The sequence below is a fragment of the Pongo abelii genome, chromosome 14 (genome assembly GCF_028885655.2).
Source record: "Pongo abelii isolate AG06213 chromosome 14, NHGRI_mPonAbe1-v2.0_pri, whole genome shotgun sequence".
NCBI classification, from domain to species: Eukaryota; Metazoa; Chordata; class Mammalia; order Primates; family Hominidae; genus Pongo; species Pongo abelii.
In genome coordinates this window covers 119,336,289-119,358,684 of record NC_071999.2, presented here as the reverse complement: position 1 = coordinate 119,358,684, position 22,396 = coordinate 119,336,289, and the positions used below count along the sequence as shown (strand labels likewise).

The following is a 22,396-nucleotide window of genomic DNA, read 5'->3' as shown; positions in this document are numbered from 1 at the left end:
TCTGTGGGAGAGGCCAGAGGCCCCGAGGGCTCTCCCTATCCTTCCACGCCTGGCTTCTCTGCCCTTCCAGAGCCTCTGGGACCTGTCCCCTTTGCACCTCCAGCCTTGGTGCGTGGACCAGGCACAGCACAGAAGGTGCAGCAGACACTTCTTGGTGTAACCCTCACTGGAATGATTAACACATGGCAGCTTTTTCTTGCTTCTGACATTAACAATGAATGTTGTTTCAAATGCATATCCATGCTTAGCAGTTCAATTTTCTTACAAAACGAGAGAGAGTTGTGTGTATAGTTAGGAAGGCTCAGTGACAGCATTCTATGACATAAAAGGTAGTGGGGTGGGGACTGTCTCCTCTGAGGAAGGTGCACCCACGAGTGAGCTCTATAGGAGGCTGGGTGGGCACCTGGAAATTAACCCAGAAATACAAAGTGCTGCTGAGACAGACGAGCAAGGAGGAGCTGGGGCTGCCCCAAGACCCAGGCCCAGGTGTTCCTTCCAGAGAGAGTTAGGAGGAGCTGGGGCTGTGCCCCAACACGCAGGCCCAGGTGGACCTTCCAGGGTTAGGAGGAGCTGGGGCTGCTCCTAAAACCCAGGCCTGGGTGGACCTTCCAGGGTTAGGAGGAGCTGGGGCTGCTCCTAAGACCCAAGCCCGGGTGGACCTGCCAGAGGCACCCCTAATGCCCGGAGGGCAGCCCCCACCCCAAGTGCCCACAGGGAGGCCGCGGTTACCAGCTTCTTGGGGCCCAACCCGCCATCCTCCTCTGCGTCGGACGAGTTAATCTGCTCCTCTGCACTTGACCAGCCCCCGTCATCCTCAGGTGCCTCCAGTGAGTGGGACGTTTTGCTCCAACCTAAGAGAGACAGACACCGGTGAAGGACCCCCTGGTGATGAGCCGCTATCTGCATCCGTCTGAGGTGGGATCAGCTAAGTCCCACAGACCCCCTGAAATGTGCGTGGTGGGCCCCCAACAGAGCCTGTCATCTTCCCGGGTTCATAAAGAGCTGGCAGGACACCCCTGCAAACTTCCAGAATGCCTGGCACGTTTCAGGGTTTGAGACCATCTGCTTCCAATTGCTGGGCCACCCTGTGGGAGACCTCAATCCTCAGGCCCTGGGAAACCACTCCCTTGTCCGGCAGGGCAGTGCCCCTCAGCCAGGAGGGAAGCAGCCTTCCTGCGGCAGACGCCCCCCCAGGCAGGTGTTTTCAGTGAGTGCCACGGTGATGTTCAACACCTAGCAGACCTAGCCGGGAAGCAGCTTCTAAAAGGAATGACCGAGGCTCACTGAGAGAGCCCGACGCCCTTGACCTATGGGATACCGAGGGCTGTGGTCCCCACTGGCAAGAGAGTAGCCCCCGGCACAGCGGCACCGAACCAGAAGGCTGAGGCCATGCAGGTGCCGCGGTGGAGATGGGCTCCCATCGGCCATGCAGCTCCCAGCGGGAGAAGAGGAAGGAGCTTCTTCCAGACTTGGGACCACACATGCCCCTCTCCCCAACCCAGTGTTCCTCCTGCCAGGTTCCCAGAGGGCAGCACCTGCCTTTCCTATGCAGGGGAGATGGGAGATGCCATTGGGGCTAAATAAACACACAAAGGCAGCAACCGGGCAGCAGCCCCAGCGCATCCCACCTGGTGCCAGATGCATCAAGGCAGGACACATGCACACCAGGGAAACAGGCAGATGCTAATGGGATTTGAGCTTGGGCACAAACTGGTTCCAAATCCTATTTGGTGCCACTGGAAGCAAGTGTTTCCTTGTGATGGAGGGTGCGGGGCATGGGGAGGACAGAGGAGCTGCGTGCACAAATGCCTGTGTGCCCTGTGCCTGCAAAGCCGCCATGGCAAGCTGTCTCGCAGGCCAGTTCCAATGGCTGACAGTGTCTGTGCTGGTGAGGAAAAGCCTGTGCTAAGCGGGCCTCTGCTGTCTGTGTAGAGAAGGGAGTTGGGCCTCGTCACCACCGTCAGCCAGCAGAGCACAGGGCCGCTCCTTCCACCCAACCTGGGTGCTTTGCCTTCTTGGGGTCACAGCTGGAGGCAGCTGAGCCTTCCAGGCACCATACCAGGCCTGCATCTGTGTAAGAATTGAGGACTGTGATTTTCTGGTTGCAGACCTGCAGCTTGGCCTCCTGAGTGCACCTGCAGCTGCCCCCAGCAAGGGAGGCTGAGACACAGCACAGGGTGGGGGCCCAGGTGCCTCCTCTACAGCAGCAGGGACTGGCCTGTGGGGCCTGGCTGCCAGCATGCCCTCCCTGTCCAGGCCCCCAGTCGCTCTGAGGCACCGCACGTGGGGCCTCTTGCCAGACAGAACCGAAAATCTGACTGAGGACAGTGGGAACAAAAAAAGGGTGGCTGCTGTGTGTGCAGAGGAGCCGGTGTGGTGTGGGTAGGACCTTACACACGAACCTCGACAGGGGCAGCGAGGCCGGCCTGTGCGGGGTGAAACCCAAGCGGCTCTGCCCCTGGCACCACCAGAGACACAAAAGGATTCTTGAGCTGCCCTGGCCGTGGCTGCTCAGTGCTCCCCAGAGCCTCTCTGCGGGCCGTCAAGAGCGCCATGCTGAAATAGCGCGCCGTGCTGGAACAGGGTGTGGGGGAGGCCAGCAGCAAAACGCAGAGGTCTGACTGTGATGGGAATGGCAGCGCCTGGGAGCGGGCAGCCACAGGCCAGGCCAGCACTGCTGTACCAGGAGCTGGGGGATTCTGTGTGAAGGCAGGAAGCCGGCTGATGGCCAGGAAGGTGCCCTCTGTTTTCTGTAAAACAGCCACTGGCCTTTGCTCGATGGAGTCACCACCTGCAGGACTTGGGGAGCAGGCGCTGGGCAGCGCCCAGGCCACCCAGGACCACCTGGGCTCACTGCCACCGACCACAGCAGAAATGGCCCACGGGCAGTGGCCTGGCTTCACCACCACACTGGCCACAGCGGAAATGACCCATGGGCAGTGGCCCGGCTTCGACACCACACTGGCTTCCTCGAGACCCTGCAAGGCTGCACTGTCTTCATTCACGGATGACGAGACGGAAGCAGAGGCTGAGCTTGGACAAAGTGCAGCAGAAACAGCGTTTGGCCCACAGGGCCCGCCCAGCCCACCTTCTCCACCAGGGACCGGCTCTGCCGACTCCAGCTCACAAGCGGAGAGGGTTTGACAGACAAGAGTAGCCTCTCCCGGGAGACTGTCAACAGGGAAATGACTCCCTTCTCCCAAGCCCCTGGGGCCTCCTGAGGCCTCCTGGGGCCTCGAAGCAGCAAGCCGGGCAGCCACCACTTGCAGGCAGGATGGTCAGTAACGCCGGGCCAGCTCCCTGCCTCTGAACTCACGCCCAGGGTGGCCACAGCTTCTGCCTGGATCTGTGAGGCTCGCAGCGTCATATGAGGAGGCTGTGGAGACGGGCAGGATGCAGGATGGGGAGGCTGGTTCTGCTTACACCCCTGGGAACCTTTGCAAATTTTTGAAAACTCAAGATTGCAAACCTAAGCCCCCTCCCTGCACTTGAGGGTCCTCAACAGGCCAGGGGAGGTCTCTGGGCTTCGCGGGGCAGTTTTCACCCTCAGAATATAAGGGAGGCAGGAAACGAGAAGGGTCAGGTTCCACAGGGAGCTCGGCCTCGTCGGCCCCGGGAAAGGAGGGTCTGGGTCGGCCCTGCCAGTTGCTATGCTCTGTGTTCCCAGCAGGAAGTGTCGGGGCAAACTGTGCTGCAGGGAAGGGCAGGGAACGGGGTGCCCTATAGCCGACAGCAGCCACTGGGCAGTGAGACCCCACCCAGCTCCACTCAGCACGGCCAGGTGACCAGCGCAGCAGCCGTGGCCAGCAGCCACTGACGGGGTGGCCAGGCTCCAGATAGACCTGCTGTGAGGAGTCGGCTGAGAGGCGTGCTGTCCTCGAGGACCTGTCGCCAGAGCATCATGCATTGAACACAACTGTGTGTCTGCCTCTGCAGCATAAAGACCCACGCGAGCGTCCCCCTTAGGGGGCCTTGACGGCCACCCGACAGCCAGCTGGGCCGCGCTTCCTGCCGACGCAGAGTGGGTGCCGTGCCCGAGGGTGCCACTCTACCTCGCACACCAAAGGGAGTCGGGTCGCTCTTTACTTCATGCCGCTTGGCTTTTTTGTCAGGACTGGTAGGAGAAGCTGCAAGAGGAGGAGGAGGCAGAAATACAACCGGAGAGAGCGTGAGGAACGGAGGGAGGTGGCGAGGAGGCTGACCCGCGCTCGTGCCGGGAGGGGACACCCACGTTGTGGCCCCTTTCCACTGATGAAAAAGGAGCTTCTGTGAGCAAAATGCAGGGAGCCGAGGGGCCGCGCGGTGAAGGAGGGGCCGGGGCCGGGAGGGCGTAGGAGTGGGGGCTGCGGCACTCAGAGGCGTCCTTTCGGGGCCCGTCTCTAGGACGTTTTCTTAGTTCTGTGCTAGCAGAGTTTGCAGCACCAGAATCTGTTGCTTGTTTGTTTCAAGTTTCAGGCCAACTTAAAAGCATTTTATAAATTGGAAAACACTCCTAATTCTCTGGAAAGAGCCCTTGTCCACGCTGGCCTTCAGGGCTTCCCAGAAGAGCCGCCTGCACGCCAGGGCTGGCTTCCAGGGCCTCCTGGACCCATTCCCCCGCCGTGTATTTCCCATCATGGAGCTCTCACAGATGAGCAGGGCATTAGACGTCTCCGTCTCAAGGGTCCCATCAGCCCTGTTCACTAGCGGATGCCCCAGAAGATGGCTGAGCGGCCTCTGCCACCGGGCGGAGCAGAGACACGCAGCTGGAAGGCTCAGCACCCTGCAGAGAACTCACCTGAGAAGGCGGGAGAGGGCGGGGGTGCGGGGCAGGGAGAAGAAGGAGGGAGCCTGGAAAGCCAAGGACAGCTCCATTTCTGACCAAGCCTCCATTTGAAAAGCTCGCCTTCATTTTCCCAAAGGAAAGCCACCTCTAAAGGATAACTCTGGTGTCTGTGAGCAAGACACAGCGTCAGCAAACACGTGATTGGGTGGAAAGAAACGCTTTTGCGTGGCCGCCCTTGTGATGAAGGAGGCACGAATGGTCACACACGATGCACAACAGACGCCACCACGGTGAGGGTGGGTTTCGGGCAGGTGCTACTTTTACCTTTCTGACCTTTGAGGTTAGCAAAGCCCTGCAGGGTAAAGCGCTTTCTGGAAAGCGCAGAGCTTTCTGAGGCAGAGCTAGTGACCGTGTCATCTATGGAGGAAGAGAAAGAAACTATGCAGAGGGCATCACGACCCGGCGCGGAGGCGGGTCCGGCTGTCGCGGGGAGGGCCCAGGGCAGCTCTGGGTTGCACACTGGGTCTCGGCTGAGGCTCCTTCTGGGGCTGGCCTTGCTGATGCAGGGGTGCGGAGCAACGGAGAGGGAGGTGCTCTTCTGTGGGGTCCTAGGGCTCTGCGAAGGGGGGAGCAAGGGGCCCTGAACGCTCTGCAAACCTTCTTCACGCTGCAGGAAGCACATGTTTCTCGGACACAGTGAGCACTCCGTGAGCAGCTCCGTGTGAGGCCTCCGTGTGAGTCCCGGTCCCTGCACACACCCACCTTTGCCCTTTTCGGGGGGCTTTGTCAGTGGCGCTGAGCTGACGTATCCCTCCAGGCTTAGGGGGTCTGTTTTCCTTTCTTCCAGCTTCTTGATGTTCCTTGAGTTTCCTCTCGAGGGACTGATGACATCAGACAAATCAAAAAGGAAATAGTATGTTGCCTGGTTAGTCTTTCAGAACGCTCTGAGGACCTGAGGCATTCAGATATCTCTGAGCTCCCGGCCTGATCCTAAAGCAGCATCTCCTGCACGTGTTTCTAAGTTAAACCCTGACAGGCTGGAGGAGAGCAGACGCCCACTGTACTGCTTCTGAGGGGCCACACGCTTCTAAGTTAAACCCGGACGGGCTGGAGGAGAGCAGACGCCCATCCTACTGGCTCTGAAGTACGAGGTTTTTTTTGAGGGGTGGGGTAGGGGAGTGTTTCTTTTTTAAAACTACTGTTCTATGGATTATTTATTTAGGCCATATCCTGTTCTATGGATTATTTATTTAGGCCATATCCTGTTCTATGGATTATTTATTTAGGCCATATCCTGTTCCATGAATGATTAAAGGTAGCTTATATAAGAAACAGGATAAAGTGAAAAAAATAAGTAGATGAATAAAATAAAGAAAAAACAAGGGCAGAAGAGACACGACGAAGCCACGGTCAGGGCTGGAGTCTGAAATGTGCCCACGCGTGTGCTGGGCCATCAGCGCCGGCTCCCAGCTGAGCACCGACTGTCTCAGGAATGCTGGGGCGTGGCTGTGATCTGGACAGGCTGTGTGCGCGCTGCCGTGCTGTGAAACAGCCCACCCCGGGAAGAGCTGGAGAGGGACTGGGCATTGCCCGAGGCACACATCTGTGAAGTGTACCCTCTGGGACTGACCATCAGCACATAAACACCAGGGGCCTCAAGGAAAACCCCAGTAACCACAGGGTCCCACTGACAGAGGCCGAGGACCCTGGCGTGCAAATGCCCCACTCGGGAGTGTTCCAGAAATGCAGGCCTGCGGCGGCATGTCCGTTCTCACCTGGTGCTGGTCTGGGCCGGCAGAGGCAGGCTCTGCGACTGCTCCAGGGCCCGGTGCTGGCTGGCTTCTGCGAGGAGGGAGCAGACAAACCACGTGAATGAGCGTCTTTACTTCAACGCCAAGGCACCTTGCACATGCGGGGACTGTGTGGTTGCTCTGAACATACGTAAAGATGCACCTGGAGCGGATGCTACGGGAAAACGATCGCTTGAAGACAGCCTCACCTCGACAAGCCTGCAGCTGGCCGGTCAGCACTTTCCGAATTTCATTCACCCACGCGGCTTTAATCTCAGGAGTTGGCGCCTGTTTCCCCAAAAGAAACGCCAGGAGGTGAGTACTCAGGCCCCCGAGGAAACACGCTTTGGTTTCACTCTCGGAACATCCAAGGATAATCTTAGGAGTCAAAGGTCAGATGGCTGCGTGTGAGGGGACGGGAGGGAAGCACTGTGGGCTGGCCCCGGGTTGCGGGACCCACTGTGGCCCATGCACGGGACTGACTGAAGAAGAGCTGTGCCTGGCACCCAGGGCATGGCACCCTCCCCACCGTGAGAATCAGCCCTGCGTGCCGGATGCACACTTGCACCGTCCAGGGACACACGAGCTCCCCTGGGGCGGGGGGGGTGGCGAGCCCATTTCCTCGCAGCACCCCCTCTGATGTGTACTTTTCCCCACATTTCATTCTAGGTCCAGCTCAGGGTGAAGACAGCCCAGGGCAGCACCCTGAAGTGTACAGCGGCTGCTCCTGGCCTCGATGCAACTTCATGGCAGATTCTAGTACTGGTTCCCACGAGAAACCGTTCCTGGCAATGTGTAAGAGGCCAGGGCCAGGGTGGGTGGCCCACCTGGACGATGTAGACCTCCTCGCGCGCATTGTACCAGATCTCAAACTTCTTAGCATCTCCCTTTACGTTCTCTGTAATGCCGACGGCAGCCATCTGCGAGCAGAGAGTGGAGACGGGGTTCACGTGCACAGTGAACCCACTGCCTTGTTTTTAAAAGGTGTTGGTGCAGGCACGAAATGATAGAAATACTTTGGGGGTGAGGGCTAAGAATGGCAGAATATCCTACCCCCCACACCTAAGGCTGAGAGCTGGGTGTCAGCATGGCCACCTCAGACCGAGGTTTGTGGCAACAGGGACCCAGTTACAGATTTCTCCCCTCGGGGTCTGTGGCCAGGAGCGTGCTGCTGCAGACCCGGCCTCACTTACGTTTAAGGACTGCTTGTAGCTGTAGGAGGGAGCTTTCTCATACCCCTCCCCGTTCTCCTCCCGCTTCTTGCAGAAGAGCACTGCCTTCTCGTGCAGGAACAGGTGCCGCTGCATGGGCTTGAACCTGGCCAGCTCCTTCACCTTGGTGTGGCCCCTCTTGTGGTCGGTCCAGACACTGAATGAGCCCTGCATCAGCAGCTTGCCCAGGTCGCCGAGATTCCCCTAAATGTGCGACAGCAGGGATGTGTTCAGAACGGACAGGCCTGGGGCCATGGACGCACATCGCTGAGTGAAAGCAGGGGTGTGTTCAGAACGGACGGGCCCAGGGCCATGGAAGCGCATCGCTGAGTGAAAGCAGCCACTCTGCAAAGCCCACCCATGGTGGGATTCCAGCTGCAGGGCGTCCCAGGAAAGGCAAGCTCGTGAAGACCATGACAGGTCAGCAGGTGCCAGGGGCTGGGGGAGGAGGGATGGACTGGTGGGGCCCGTGGGCTTCTAGGACAGTGAAGCTGCTCTGTGTGATGCTCTAGCACTGGGTGCAGGACGTTAACACGCCTGTCCAAACTGCAGAATGCACAGCACCCAGAGTGAGCTCTGAGGGGAACGGCCCTCAGTCACTAATCAGCATCAGCGCTGGTTCACCACGTGTGGCAGGTGTGGCACCCATGTGCGATGTCAACACTAGGGGAAGCCTTAGGGCCTCTGATTTACACTCAATTATCTCACAAACCAAAAATTGCTGCAATAAATCAACTCTATTAGTTTAAAAAAAAACTGAGAATGAGTGCTGGGTGGACATAAAGACGGGCAAAAGATGAACAAGCTGACCTGATGTGGGGCTCTGCGGGGAAAGTGACATCTGCCTTCTGGGGCCACTTGCTCTAAGTCACCAGCCTGCAAATCGCAGCCCAGAAAACAGACGTCACATCTGCTCCGAGCCACGCCTCCTCCCCAGGAGAAGACAAGGAGTGAGGAGGTCTGAGCTGCATTCCTGCTGGAGATGCGTGCCCTCCAAGCAAGGGACGCTTCCTGATTTTCTCCACGTCCCAGAGAGCCCAGTGGGGTCTGTGGACCCGGCTGTGGGGCCTGGGAGTGGGCTCATCTAGGGACCACCCCAGACCTCCTGCCCAGAACCTGCACATTCACGCCAAAGCGTGGGGGGTGTGCAGGGAGGCTGCCGAGTTGCTGGGCTGGCATATTCCGCGGAGGCGGCGGGGAAGACCGTGCGTCTGGGTGCCTTACGTCATAGCCGGTGATAGCAATGAGATGCATGGAGTCGTTCACGGCCTTCAGGATGCCCAGGATGGAGCTCAGCGCCTCCTGCAGGTCCTCAGCCCCCTCGCAGTTCTTGCTGTATTTCAGCATTTCCTGAGGGGCATGGGGTGAGGCAACTGCGTCAGGACATGGAGAGCTCTGGCTCCCCTGGAACAGACCCCTCAGGAGCTTGGCATGAGGTAGGGATGCTGCTCACCCTCCCCTGGTCTGTGGGGAGCTGCCCTGCCTGCCCTCCTGCAGCTGGGACAGACTGAGTGGTGCTGCAGATGGGGCAGCACCCCTGCCAGGTACAGACCCTTGGCACCTGCTCCCTGGGGAGCTCCCTCCTGCCACCCTGATGCCCAGGTGCAAACCCCTCGCACCTGCTCCCCAGGGAGTTTCCTCTCACCACCCTAACCCTGGCCAAAGGCATGGAGTTGCAGTTTCCTGCCTGAAGGTTAGAGGGACCACATGGCAAACTCATAGCTGGAATCCCCAGTCTAGGCTGCCCCACATCCCTGCTGTGTGCCAGATAATCCAGGCACGGCTCCACCCTGGAGGGACAGGTCAGCACATCACACAGAATCCCATGCGGGCTGGGCTGTGTGCACACCCATGGGGATGGGGACTCGTCTGCTCACCTGCATCCTCAGACCCCTAACAGCGGCGCACAGTAGGACCTCGAAAGGCATCCCAGCCTCAGCACAGGCTCAGAGGAGGTGCCCCTGGCCTGGGAGGGGCAGGGCGCGATGGGGACGGGGCCCCAGGGTGCTGGGGGAGGCCAGGCCACGGTCACCGCGGAGCCCACCTTGAGCAGCAGCTGGTACTTGGTGATCCTCTGCACTGGCTTCAGCAGGTAGGAGTCCAGGCTCAGCTTGTGGTCCAGCTTCCTCTGGCATTCCTGGAACCAACCCAGAGCCTTTGGTTTGCACAATTTTCATTATTCCTCAGGAGTCGGCTAGGAAAGGGAGTAACGTTCTAAAGGAAGGTCCGGGGACAAACCTGGAAGAACGGGCAGTCGGAGCACTGTCTCCACAGGCTCTCGGAGCGGGGCTTGTTCTGACAGTACTTCTCGTAGATCTGGAAATCCTCCATCTGCACCGAGGGATGGGCACCGCATCATGCAGTGACGGACGGGCCCAGCATCACGCAGCGTCTTCCCAGCCCCGCGAGGCATTGCTGCTGGCCCCACAGCTTCCGAGGGCCGGCACTGGCTCCCAGGCTCCGCTGGGGGGCCTGTCCTCCATTAATGGGGCTCCCTGTCCCCCCTGACTTCCCAGAGCACAGGCGTGGAGTGGAGACGGGGTTCCACTGCAGCCATTCTTAGAAGGCCGTTTATGGTGTGGTTTGTTGATTTGTTTACATAATAGAACATCTAGCATTTTCTCTGGCAGTTTTACAAATTACCTGTTATTTAGCAAAAAACAGACCCTAGTCCCATTGTGAAGTGCAGTTGCTCCTGGGTGCCTCTAGGGCACAGATGGTTCTATGGGCACAGAAGTTTCTAAGGGCACAGGAAGTTCTGGGGGCAAAGGAGGTTCTGGGGGTTCAGGAGGTTCTGGGGGCACAGGAGGTTCTGGGGCACAGGAGGTTCTGGGGGTTCAGGAGGTTCGGGGGCTTAGGGGGTTATGGGGCACAGGAGGTTCTGGGGGTTCAGGAGGTTCTGGGGGCACAGGAGGTTCTGGGGGTTCAGGAGGTTTTGGGGGCTCAGGAGGTTCTGGAGCTCAGGAGGTTCTGGGGGTTCAGGAGGTTCTGGGTCACAGGAGATTCTGGGATTCAGGAGGTTCTGGGGCTCAGGAGGTTCTGGGTCACAGGAGATTCTGGGATTCAGGAGGTTCTGGGGGCTCAGGAGGTTATGGGGGCACAAGAGGCTATGGGGCATGGGAGGTTCTGGGGGCACAGGAGGTTCTGGGGCACAGGAGGTTCTGGGGTTCAGGAGGTTCTGGGGTAAGGAGGTTCTGGGGGTTCAGGAGGTTCTGGGGGTTCTGGAGGTTCTGGGGTTCAGGAGGTTCTGTGGCTCAGAAGGTTCTGGGGCACAGGAGGTTCTGTGGTACAGGCGTTTCTGGGGCACAGGATGTTCTAGGGGGTTCAAGAGGTTCTGGGGGCACAGGAGGTTCTGGGGTTCAGGAGGTTCTGGGGTTCAGGAGGTTCTGGGTTCAGGAAGTTCTGGGGATTCAGGAGATTCTGGGGTTCAGAAGGTTCTGTGGCTCAGAAGGTTCTGGGGCACAGGAGGTTCTGGGGGGGTCAGGAGGTTCTGGGGGTTCAGGAGGTTCTGGGGGTCCGGGAGGTTCTAGGGTACAGAAGGTTCTGGGGTTCAGGAGGTTCTGGGGCATAGGAGGTTCTGTGGTTCAGGAGGTTCTGGGATACAGGAGGTTCTGGGGCACAGGAGGTTCTGGGGGTTCAGGAAGTTCTGGAGGTTCAGGAGGTTCTGGGTACAGAAGGTTCTGGGGGTTCAGGAGGTTCTGGGCACAGGAGGTTCTGGGGCACAGGAGGTTCTGGGGGTTCAGGAGGTTCTGGGGGTTCAGGAGGTTCTAGGGTACAGAAGGTTCTGGGGCACAGGAGGTTCTGGGGTTCAGGAGGTTCTGGGGTACAGGAGGTTGCGGGGCACAGGAGGTTCTGGGGGTTCAGGAAGTTCTGGGGTTCAGGAGGTTCTGGGGCACAGAAGGTTCTGGGGGTTCAGGAGGTTCTGGGGCACAGGAGGTTCTGGGGGTTCAGGAGGTTCTGGGGGTTCAGGAGGTTCTGGGGTTCAGGAGGTTCTGGGGCACAGGAGGTTCTGTGGTTCAGGAGGTTCTGGGGCACAGAAGATTCTGGGGGTTCAGAAGGTTCTGGGGCACAGGAGTTTCTGCAGTACAGGAGGTTCTGGGGCACAGGATTTCTGGGGGGGTTCAGGAGGTTCTGGGGGCACAGGAGGTTCTGGGTTCAGGAGGTTCTGGGGGTTCAGGAGGTTCTAGGGGTACAGGAGCATCACGGTATCTCAGCCAAATTGAAAACATCAGTATTTCGTGATTTCAGTTGGTTAGAATGGGAACTTGCAGTAGAATCTGAAGTCATTATTCAGTAATTTTAAGAAGTTGTGACAAAATACACATCAAAACACCACGTACCCTCTCCAGAAAGCATCTTCCAACCAGTTCTGGGCAGTCGGTGTAGTTTTCCAGCTCCCTGAGGAATATCCTAGACAAAGAAGGTTTTTAAGTAGTATGAAAGACAGGCCGAGTCACGTGGATCAGTGACAAATGGATAGACATCATTTTTCAGAAGACTTTTATGCCTTGCTCTGGACAATTTGCCCCGCATGACTTGCGGACGCTGCAGCCACGCCTGTCCTGAGCACCAAGCTCTCAGGCGCCAGCAGGTGCAGCCCTAGGCAGAGTCTCTTTGTATTTCTGGCCTTGGCTGCACGCAGAAGTTGGAGAGAGCTGCTTTTCCCTCAGCACACACATGGCTCACAGGGCCGCAGGCAAAGACAGACATGGGACCTTTCAGGGACCTGGAGGCGCCGCCCCCATAACTGTCCATGGGTCTGTGGGTTCTCTGCAGACACACCCTGAGCCCTGGCCCTGCCCCAGGTGGAGGCGCCACCCCCATAACTGGCTGTGGGTCTGTGGGTTCTCTGCAGACACACCCTGAGCCCTGGCCCTGCCCCAGGTGGAGGCGCCACCCCCATAACTGGCTGTGGGTCTGTGGGTTCTCTGCAGACACACCCTGAGCCCCAGCCCTAGGCAGCGCCACCCCCAGGCTCCTGGGCTGTTTTCCCTTTAGTTTCTGACTTGCATCTGTCCCCTGGAGGAAGTCCGGCTGGAGGGAAAAACCGTCTGGGGGATGGATTTGGGGCATGAGCACAACAGCTTAAAGCTGTGGGGACCCCTGCGTGCAGGACTGGCCGAGACCCTGGGGGCCATGAGGACAGATACTAAGGGACACTAAGGTTCTGCCCAAGCTCCGTGGACATGGAAGGCTCCTTGGTGGTCAACTGCAGACCTGCTGCCTCCTTGTAAGTGGCAGGTGAGGTGATGATCACGGCAGGGGGCAAGAAACAGGTGTCAGAACAACGTCCCAAGCACTGGCGATTCCCATGGCCAGTGGGGCACGCTGGTCCCCAAGCACATGACCGCATGGGAGCCACTCACATGGGCTCCTTCCAGGACACGCAGCCGGGGCTGTCCACTGCAGCCTCCCTGGCATTCTGCACTGCGTGCCCACCCTACACCTTCCTGTGAGCTCCCCAAAACTGTGTTAAAGCAGCCAAACAGCTCAGAGAAGTGGAGGACAAGAGGCCAGACAGACCACCCGCACTGGAGAAGCCACGGGTCGCTCGGGGGACAAGCAGCCCCCGTGATGGGTAAAGAACGCCTAGTTTGCTGTCCTTTTCAAGAGCTTGGGAACAAAACAGGCCTTGCTATGTGGTGTGGCCTTCGGTGACCCCCCAAAGGGCTGAATACACACCTGGGAGGGGGTTCTGGCTTCCACCTGCCCAGCAGGATGAGGAGGGGATGAGGGGCAGGCGGGTCCCATTTCCTGCACCACAAAACAGGGTGCACTTGGGCTCAGAGCCCTCTCCTCACGGCTGGCGGCTCACTTACAACTCGGCTGCCTAGACGCAAGCCACCAGGCACGGTGCCACGTGGGCACTCAGAGACAGCCCCATGTACCCACACTCATGCCTGTGCCTCTGTGAGTCCACCCCTTGGGCGCCCCTCCCTAGCCAGGCATGGCCCGGCCTCCACCCCTATTCCAGCCCCCTGAAGCCAGCACTATTAGCTGCAAGAGATCACGGGTGCGTGCCTGTGTTGGGGGTAAGGGCCCACCTGTTGTGGAAGTGATAGATTTCCTCCATGTTTCCAAACAAAACATCCTTCTTGTTGTGAAGGCCTGTTGACAGGAGGTGAGCCATCAGCGGGTTATCCATCTCCGCGGCGTAGCCCTGCAGGGAGAGTGCAGAGGTCGGCGGGGGTCCTGGGCTGCAGCCCACCCACAGCATCAGGCTATGGTGGGGCAGGTGGGCCAGGCCGTCCCTTCATCTTTATTCTCGGGTGATTTCTAAGTTACCTGGACAGGCATCCATCAAAGCAAAAGCATTATGAACAGCACCAATTTGGGGGAATGGGGTGGAGGTTCTACCCTTCTCCCTTTTAACCTTTTATGATTCAGGTGTAACTGAAACAGAGGGCACAAATCTTATGTCTACACTCGGGTGACCACCACCTGCTCATACTCAGTAAATCAGACACCCGACTACACTCAGGTGACCACCACCTGTGCACACTCGGTGACTCAGACACCTGTCTACACTCAAATGACCACCACCTCTGCACACTCACTGTCTACACTCAGGTGATCACCACCTGTGCACACTCAGTGAATCAGACACCTGCCAACACTCAGTTGACCACCACTTGTGCACACTTGGTGAATCAGACACCCGTCTACACTTGGGTGACCACCACCTGTGCACACTTGGTGACTCAGACACCCGTCTACACTTGGGTGACCACCACGTGTGCACACTTGGTGAATCAGACACCCGTCTACACTCGGGTGACCGCCACCTGCACACATCCAATGACTCAGACACCCGTCTATACGCGAGTGACCACCACCTGTGCACACTCGGTGAATCAGAGACCCATCTACACTCAAGTGACCACCACCTCTGCACACTCGCTGTCTACACTCAGGTGATCACCACCTGTGCACACTCAGTGAATCAGACACCCGTCTACACTCAGGTGACCACCACCTGTGCACACTCGGTGAATCAGACACCCGTCTACACTCGGGTGACCACCACCTGTGCACACTCGGTGAATCAGACACCCGTCTACACTCGGGTGACCACCACCTGTGCACACTCGGTGACTCAGACACCCGTCTACACTCGGGTGACCACCACCTGTGCACACTCGGTGACTCAGACACCCGTCTACACTCGGGTGACCACCACCTGTGCACACTCGGTGACTCAGACACCTGTCTACACTCGGGTGACCACCACCTGTGCATACTTGGTGAATCAGACACCCGTCTACACTCGGGTGACCGTCACCTGCACACATCCAATGACTCAGACACCCGTCTATACTCGAGTGACCACCACCTGTGCACACTCGGTGAATCAGAGACCCATCTACACTCAAGTGACCACCACCTCTGCACACTCGCTGTCTACACTCAGGTGATCACCACCTGTGCACACTTGGTGAATCAGACACCTGCCAACACTCAGTTGACCACCACCTGTGCATATTTGGTGAATCAGACACCCGTCTACACTCGGGTGACCACCACCTGTGCACACTCGCTGTCTACACTCAGGTGATCACCACCTGTGCACACTGGGTGAATGAGACGCCTGTCTACACTCAGGTGATCACCACTCACATCAAGCTCACCCAGGCAACAGCCCACTGCCAAGGTCACCTCTAATCTGTGTCCCACCTCAGACCAGTTTTGCTTGCCCTGGAGTGCTCCGTGCCGGGAATCGCATGCACCCTGTGGCCTGTGTTGGTGATGATGTGTTTGTTGTTCGTGCATCTGTTGTGTGTCAGCTCCTCTTTCTTGTTACTACACTTGTCCCCTGTGCGGACCCCCCTGAGCTGCCTGGTCCGTGTCTTGCTGATAGTCCTTGAGGGGCTCCCCATCTGGGGCTGCTGTGGGCCCCCTAGGGGCTCCCTGTCTGGGGCTGCTGTGACCAGGCTGCTGTGGGCCCCCGAGGGGCTCCCCGTCTGGGGCTGCTGTGGGCCCCCGAGGGGCTCCCCGTCTGGGGCTGCTGTGACCAGGCTGCTGTGGGCTCTCTTTCACATGCATTTGGTGAACAGCAGGCTGCTCCGAGCAGCAGTTGTCAGAGGAAGCCCCAGCAGCTGGCCCAGGTGAGTCCGTGTGGTGGTCCGCCCTCCCTGAGTCCAGCCTCACCTCCAGGACGCACAGCAGCTCCTCCACGTAGGCCCGTTCTGTGTCCAGGAGCTCGCTCATCACGTGCCTGGTGGCAGGTCATATGGAGAGCAAACAAGGTTAGCACTGGGAGAGCAGGAATGGTCTGCTCCACAGTCTCACAGGTGCCGCCTAGAATGATGGCCTGCCCAGCGAGTGGGGACTGGCAGCGACCCAAAGCCCACGGGCTGGACGCTCCTTGGGGCTCCCCTCCCGGCTCGCGGCCTCAGACCCTGCGGACGGCAGCTGAAGCCTCTCTGGTTCCCAGACCGGCCAGCAGTGTCTTGCCCCTGGCTGGCACACACCGCCTGGTAGGAGGGATTCCCCGACTCGCCTCCTGGGCTTTTGGGTCCCACCTGCGCAAAATGAGCTCAGTTCCTCATGCTCATGGGCAAGTCATCCTACCCCTAGGATCCATCCCTAGAATCCACCCAAGTCTCTTCTGCCAAGAAGACGCCCGCCCGCTGCCCGGCCTCCCTGAGCCTTCCTCGTGGTGGGTATCTGTGTGGGCCCTCGTGGCCAGCGCAGGGGTCTGGCATCGCCAGAGCTGCCCCCTGCCCACGCCCTCACATACAGCAGGTGGGCAGTGGTGGTGCGGGGAGTGACCCTGAACCCGCCACACTGGATCCGGAAGGGGAGGGTGCACAAGCTGGCTGCGCAGGTCTTGTTGTGGGTGTGAGCACCTTTCAGCAGCCTACGGCCCCGCCTGCTTATGTGATGCACAGAAACTGGAGCCAGGGGGGCTGGTCCTGGGTTGAGGCTGTTCAGCAAGTTTGTTCTAAAACAGCTGTCGGCCCGCAGACGCCCCTGCCTCGGCACAGGGGAGAGGAGTGGGGAGCAAGAGGGCTCCGGACTCCTTCTCACAACCCAGGAACTGCCGGCCGAGGGCTACTCCTTCTGTGTCTCAGGGCCGAGCACTTGCTGCTGCTCCCTGTGGACACCCCTCTGCCTGGACCCTCCTCTGTACAGACACTCCTCTGCCAGGACCCTCCTCCGTACGGACACTCCTCTGCCAGGACCCTCCTCCGTATGGACACTCCTCTGCCAGGGCCCTCCTCCATACAGACACTCCTCTGCCTGGACCCTCCTCCATACAGACACTCTTCTGCCTGGACCCTCCTCCATGTGGATGTTCCTCTGCCCCTGGACCCTCCTCCATGTGGACGCCCTTCTACCTGGACCCTCTTCTGTGTGGACGCTCCCCTGCCTGGACCCTCCTCCGTGAGGACGTTCCTCTGCCTGGACCCTCCTCCGTATGGACCCTCCTCTGCCTGGACCCTCCTCCATTCAGACGCTCCCCTGCCTGGACCCTCCTCCGTGAGGACGTTCCTCTGCCTGGACCCTCTTCCGTATGGACCCTCCTCTGCCTGGACCCTCCTCCATTCAGACGTTCCTCTGCCTGGACCCTCCTCCGTGCAGACATTCCTCTGTCTGGACCCTCCTCCATATGGACACTCCTCTGCTTGGACCCTCCTCCATGCAGACGTTCCTCTGCCTGGACCCTCCTCCGTGCGGATGCCCTTCTATCTAGACCCTCTCCTGTGTGGATGCTCCCCTGCCTGGACCCTCCTCCATGAGGACGTTCCTCTGCCTGGACCCTCTTCCGTATGGACCCTCCTCTGCCTGGACCCTCCTCCATGCAGACGTTCCTCTGCCTGGACCCTCCTCCGTGCGCATGCCCTTCTACCTGGACCCTCTTCTGTGTGGACGCTCCCCTGCCTGGACCCTCCTCCATGCAGACGTTCCTCTGCCTGGACCCTCCTCCGTGTGGACAATCCTCTGCCTGGACGCTTCTTGGCAAGCCCCTCTTCCTCCCCATCCTGTTTCACCAGCTTCCATCAGAAGCGGGAAGTGCCAGACTCAGCTTTCACACCAAGCTCAGTTTACTGTAATTCCCAATTTTGCTCCGTCTCCCAACCCTGCAGGGTCACACTGGTGCTGCCTGTGGACACCTGCTTGTCAACACGTCAGGAAGAGCCTTTTCTTCTTTCCTGATTTTGGAGTTTTGATAGTCAAAGGGGGAGATGTGGTTCCAAGCGTCTCTTGCAAACGTATTCAGTGCAAATATTAAAAATGGAGACAGTGCAAAGTGTGAAGCCAGTGGCGGGTGCCTGGTCAATGTGTGGCCTCCTCCTTTTCCTCGAGGGCCTCTGGGAGGGAGCCCCGTGTGCCTCATGGGTGTTTGGCTCCTTCCCAGTTTTGCTCTGGGGACCTGTATTCCCTGGCCCTGCACCAGTGAGGTCTTTCTTAAAGGTGAAGGAAGAAAGAGGACTGCTTTTGTTTGCACAACACTCCCTGAGTTTGAGGGTCCGGGAATCCCAGGGGAAAAGGAGGGCTGGAGACGATGCCGTCCCCCACACCAGCTGCCTGGCACCACTGCCTGCCACACTCAGCCCTGAGCAGCTGGTGGCTGCTGCTGCGGCTGGTGCTGGTTGGGGCCTTTGAGTGGTGTCTCCTGTGAATGGCAGTGGTGGGTGGAGGCTCTCGCTGGGGCGAAGATGCCCCTTCACTGTTGCGTTCAACCATCGCCCTCTCTTCCCTCCTGAATCCCCGAGTGGTGCGTGTGCGGCATGTGTGTGCTTCACGCGGTGGGGACCAGGATACACGCTCGAGCCACGGCAGGCCCTCTGGGTATCGGTTGGTGCAAAAGTAAGAACCACAATGACTTCTGCACCAGCCTTCTATCTGTGAGGTGTCTGCTTGAGTGCCTGACGGCACCTGGTGGTTCAGGCTGGGGTTGGAGGGCCCCCATGAGGACATAAGGGCAGCACACCCACCTGCGCAGGATGGCCAGGCTTTCCTCCTCCTCCCCTGCTGAGCCGCGGCCCTGCCGGCTCTCACTCATCTCACTCTGGGGAGAAGAACAGCGTCAGGTCTGAAAGGCGGGATGGAACCTCAAGGGCCAACTCTCAAGGCCAGAGGCCACCGGTTCCCGTATGGGGACGGGGCTGAGTTCCCATGATGGGGAGCTGGCCAGGTAGCTGGGCAGTGCCTGGGAGGGGGGGCCACGTGGAGAACCAGGCCCGGCGTGAACCGAGGAGGGGAGTGTGGATGGTGGGGTTGTCGTGGGCAAGCCTCACCTTGGCCCTCCGGTAGGGCCCCCTCCGGAGTGCGCTGCCCTCGGAGCTGGAGTTCTCAGAGCCTCGCCGAATGCCTGTTGGGAAGAAGGGGAGCGGGGCATGAAGTCCCCTCTGACCCTCTGGAGAGGGGACGTGCGCCCAGCGGGAAAAGGCCCCGAGGAGAGGGCAGGACTTGGCCTCTGAGGCCACAGGTGGTGGTGCGGGAAGGGGGAGGACGGTGGGGTCTCGCTGCCCTGAGTCACCCCATGTTCCCACAGCCCACGGGGACACAGCGCCTGTGGGCCCTGGCCTGGGAGAGCTCCCAACAGGCAGAAAATAAGGTCGCCTGGGACCCAGCACAGGAAGGCAAGAGCCTGGCCCCCAGGGCCCCCGGGATTCACAGCTGACTTTTGCCAAAGCTGGGGCGGCAGCTCGCCTGGTGGTTTCGTGTGTGAGAAACCAGCAAGGACGGGAAGAGGGTTCATTTTGAGACAAGGAGGTGGCAGGAAAGTCTCTGGGAAATGGCGCGGCGCCTGGCTTGGCAGAGAGGGCGGGTTCAGGACCAGCAATGCGGGCCGGACTGAGGCGCGTGGACGTGGCTCTTCAGGGCTCCTGGAGCCCAGGGTCTGGGCCGTGTGTGAGGACTGTTGTTTGGCAATAGCACCGGGAAAGGACGGACTGCGGAGAGGCTGGAGCTGGGAAAGCCGGAGGTGGTTCCTCTGTGGGAGCTCTGCGTTTCCAGTTTTGGGCCACGTGGGCTTCACTGAGACCACTGAACCCTGCCAGCCTCGTGGAAAAGCAGTCACAACAATGCCTACAGGATGGGCGTGGCACAGGATGGGCGTGGCCGGGTCCCGACAAAACTCCATTTATAAACACGGGCGAGGGGTGGCGGGAACCGGCCCTCAGGCCCTGAACTGGGGCCCGGAGGTGGAAGGGGAGGAGGCGTGTGAGACAGTTTTCCCAGGTGGCTGCCTCAGATGTGCCAAGCTCTCAACGCCCGGGGCTCCCCCGAGGGTCCCAGAGCACCCGCGGCACGGGGCGGCCACACAGACCTGGGGAGGGACAGGGCGACTTTGCCAGTGCCTCGGGTCTGGGGGCCACCGGCTGCACGGGCCGCGTCTGCCTGGCCGCCAGCTTCTTCAGGCTGGCCTGCCTGCGGTGGAACACCTCCTCCATGCTTGCCTGCTTCTGGAAGACCTTTCGCACGTGCTCCTGAAACCACACGCTCAGTAAGGCGCCTTGCACGTGTTGGCGTCATCATTAAAAATACACAGGCGCAGAACGTGCCGGGGCACGCCCAACCCCCGCTTTAAATGTTTTCCATGTGGGGTCTGTCACTGCAGCGCGGCTGTGTCCAGCCCTGGCCACTACGGATGGAGAGGGGGATGCAGCCCACCCACGGGACGGGGCCCCGGCCTCGGGAAAGGGCAGCTCCATGCGAGGAAGGGGCCTGTAGCCTTCCCCAGGCATGTGGAGGGCTCAGGAGGAGCCTGGTTTCAAGGGCATCACCGGGTCCCAGGGCCAGGCCCTTCCTGAAGAACACGCCCACGCCACAGAGTCCGCCAGCGGAGGTGGGATGGCCACCTCACAGGGTTGGCGTGGAAATGATTTCTGTGTTGAAAGGAAAATTCAGCTTGACCTCCCAACTGTGTGTTTCTCTCATATGCCCATTATTTGGTAGTAATTCATTAAATGGGCCAGGTGCGGTGGCTCACACCTGTCATTCCAGCACTTTGGGAGACCCAGGTGGGTGGATCACCTGAGGTCAGGAGTTTGAGACCAGCCTGGCCAACATGGTGAAACCCCGTCTCTAATAAAAATACAAAAATTAGCCAGGCGTAGTGGCGGGTGCCTGTAATCCCAGCTACTCAGGAGGCCGAGGCAGGAGAATCACTTGAACCTGGGAGGCGGACATTGCAGTGAGCCAAGATTGTGCCACCGCAGTCCAGCCTGGGCGACAAGAGTGAGATTCCATCTCAAAAAATAAATAAATAAAAATAATTCATTAAATGATTCTTTAAAACTTCCCACAGAGGAATGCCCCACTGCTCGGGACAGCAAGCTGCAATGGAGAGCCCGAGTCAGCGTTACCATGAGATCTTGGTTGAGGATGGATTCATATTCCTTGTAAATCGTATTAAGCTCCTGGATCTTATTTTCCGCACCGGTCTCCAAAAACTTCTCGATTTCCTGGAGGGCAGCCTCCGCGCCGTCCTGGGACTGGCACTTGTCCACAGGTTGTGAGGCCAGCAGGTAAATCCCTTCATCACACCACTTCATGGACTGGAAACACAGAGCATTGCCGAGGGCAGGACCCCGTGAGAGGGTGAGCGCATCACCCTGTCCAGGCACACGCTGCCGGGGTGTCCTCCCGACAGATCCCGGGCCACCGACTCCTCACGCTCCCGCCACCCTGTCCAAAGCACCCCGAGGGGGCACAGTGCTGGACAAGGCCAGTGAATTATCCAGGGCGGGGCCTGGAGAGGCAGGGAAAGTGCAGTAGGATCAACCAGGCCTTAAGCTTCTGGATCTTTTAAAGAAATCATTATTGGCTGGGCAGGGTGGCTCAAGCCTGTAATCCCAGCACTTTGAGAGGTGAAGGGGGAGGATCACCTGAGCCCAGGAGTTCGAGACCAGCCTGGGCAACATAGTGAGACCCCATCTCTGTCACACACACACAAAATACAAGAATTAGCTGGGTACGGTGGCATGCACCTACAGTCCCAGCTACTTGGGGGCTGAGGTGGGAGGATCCCTTGAGCCCAGGAACCAGAGGTTGCAGTGAGCAAAAAAAAAAAAAAAAAAAAAAAAGAAATAAAACTGTGGCAAATGAATTCTAGAAAAAGACCCGCTAGGCCAACAAGACCAGAAACAAAGGGTGCAAGGACATTTTCCAGCCAAGGAGCTGCCCTCCCCACGACAAGGGTCAGCCAGTGGTGGATGTGGGAGGAAGAGGCTGGTTCCGCAGCTGGGGTGGGGTGGGGTGGGATCCGGCTCGGCCTACCGTCTCCAGGCGGCGGTGCAGCTCCAGGGACTTGTTGAGCAGCCCCCTCCTCCTGGTGATCTCCGCAGAGAACTGGTCACAGAGGTGCCGGAGCTCCTGGCACTTCGGGCGGATGGAGTCTACAGCGTAGTGCTTGTTCTCAATGAGCTGCTCGCCGTCCAGAGACAGGGCCCGGGCCCTCTCCATGGCCACCTGCGGATGGCCACCCAGAGGACCAGCTCAGGCCTCTTTCTGTTCAAGGCAGACGGTACCTCGCTGTACGGGATGTGTGTCCCGGGGCACACGTGTGTCTTGCTTTCTTTGTTTACCGCTGCAGATGCCTGAGATGCTGCCTAATCCCCGAAGCTGTTCTGTGGCAAGTGCTTCTGGGGGCTGTGGTGGTCCCAGCAAAGACATTG

At 59.1% G+C, this 22,396-nt stretch overlaps 1 protein-coding gene across 17 annotated transcripts in view; it reads right to left on the bottom strand.

The window, feature by feature from the left end:
* MCF2L (MCF.2 cell line derived transforming sequence like) overlaps positions 1–22,396 on the bottom strand; it is a 209,501-nt gene that overhangs the window by 5,246 nt on the left and 181,859 nt on the right. For 5 of the 17 annotated variants that reach the window (XM_054529276.2, XM_054529272.2, XM_054529278.2 and 2 more), the window contains 19 exons: positions 21,999–22,190; positions 21,086–21,277; positions 20,047–20,206; positions 19,013–19,086; positions 18,710–18,783; positions 15,915–15,981; positions 13,811–13,926; positions 12,107–12,176; positions 10,005–10,097; positions 9,811–9,903; positions 8,991–9,116; positions 7,749–7,970; positions 7,383–7,475; positions 6,765–6,843; positions 6,541–6,607; positions 5,528–5,646; positions 5,090–5,182; positions 4,053–4,127; positions 730–851 (listed from right to left, as the gene is read on the bottom strand). In XM_054529276.2, coding sequence (XP_054385251.2) covers positions 730–851; positions 4,053–4,127; positions 5,090–5,182; positions 5,528–5,646; positions 6,541–6,607; positions 6,765–6,843; positions 7,383–7,475; positions 7,749–7,970; positions 8,991–9,116; positions 9,811–9,903; positions 10,005–10,097; positions 12,107–12,176; positions 13,811–13,926; positions 15,915–15,981; positions 18,710–18,783; positions 19,013–19,086; positions 20,047–20,206; positions 21,086–21,277; positions 21,999–22,190 — 2,127 coding nt within the window. Of the gene's footprint in view, positions 1–729; positions 852–4,052; positions 4,128–5,089; positions 5,382–5,527; positions 5,647–6,540; positions 6,608–6,764; positions 6,844–7,382; positions 7,476–7,748; positions 7,971–8,990; positions 9,117–9,810; positions 9,904–10,004; positions 10,098–12,106; positions 12,177–13,810; positions 13,927–15,914; positions 15,982–18,709; positions 18,784–19,012; positions 19,087–20,046; positions 20,207–21,085; positions 21,278–21,998; positions 22,191–22,396 lie in introns of those variants that run through there. The other 12 variants (XM_054529277.2, XM_054529283.2, XM_054529284.2 and 9 more) reach the window with 5 other exon arrangements.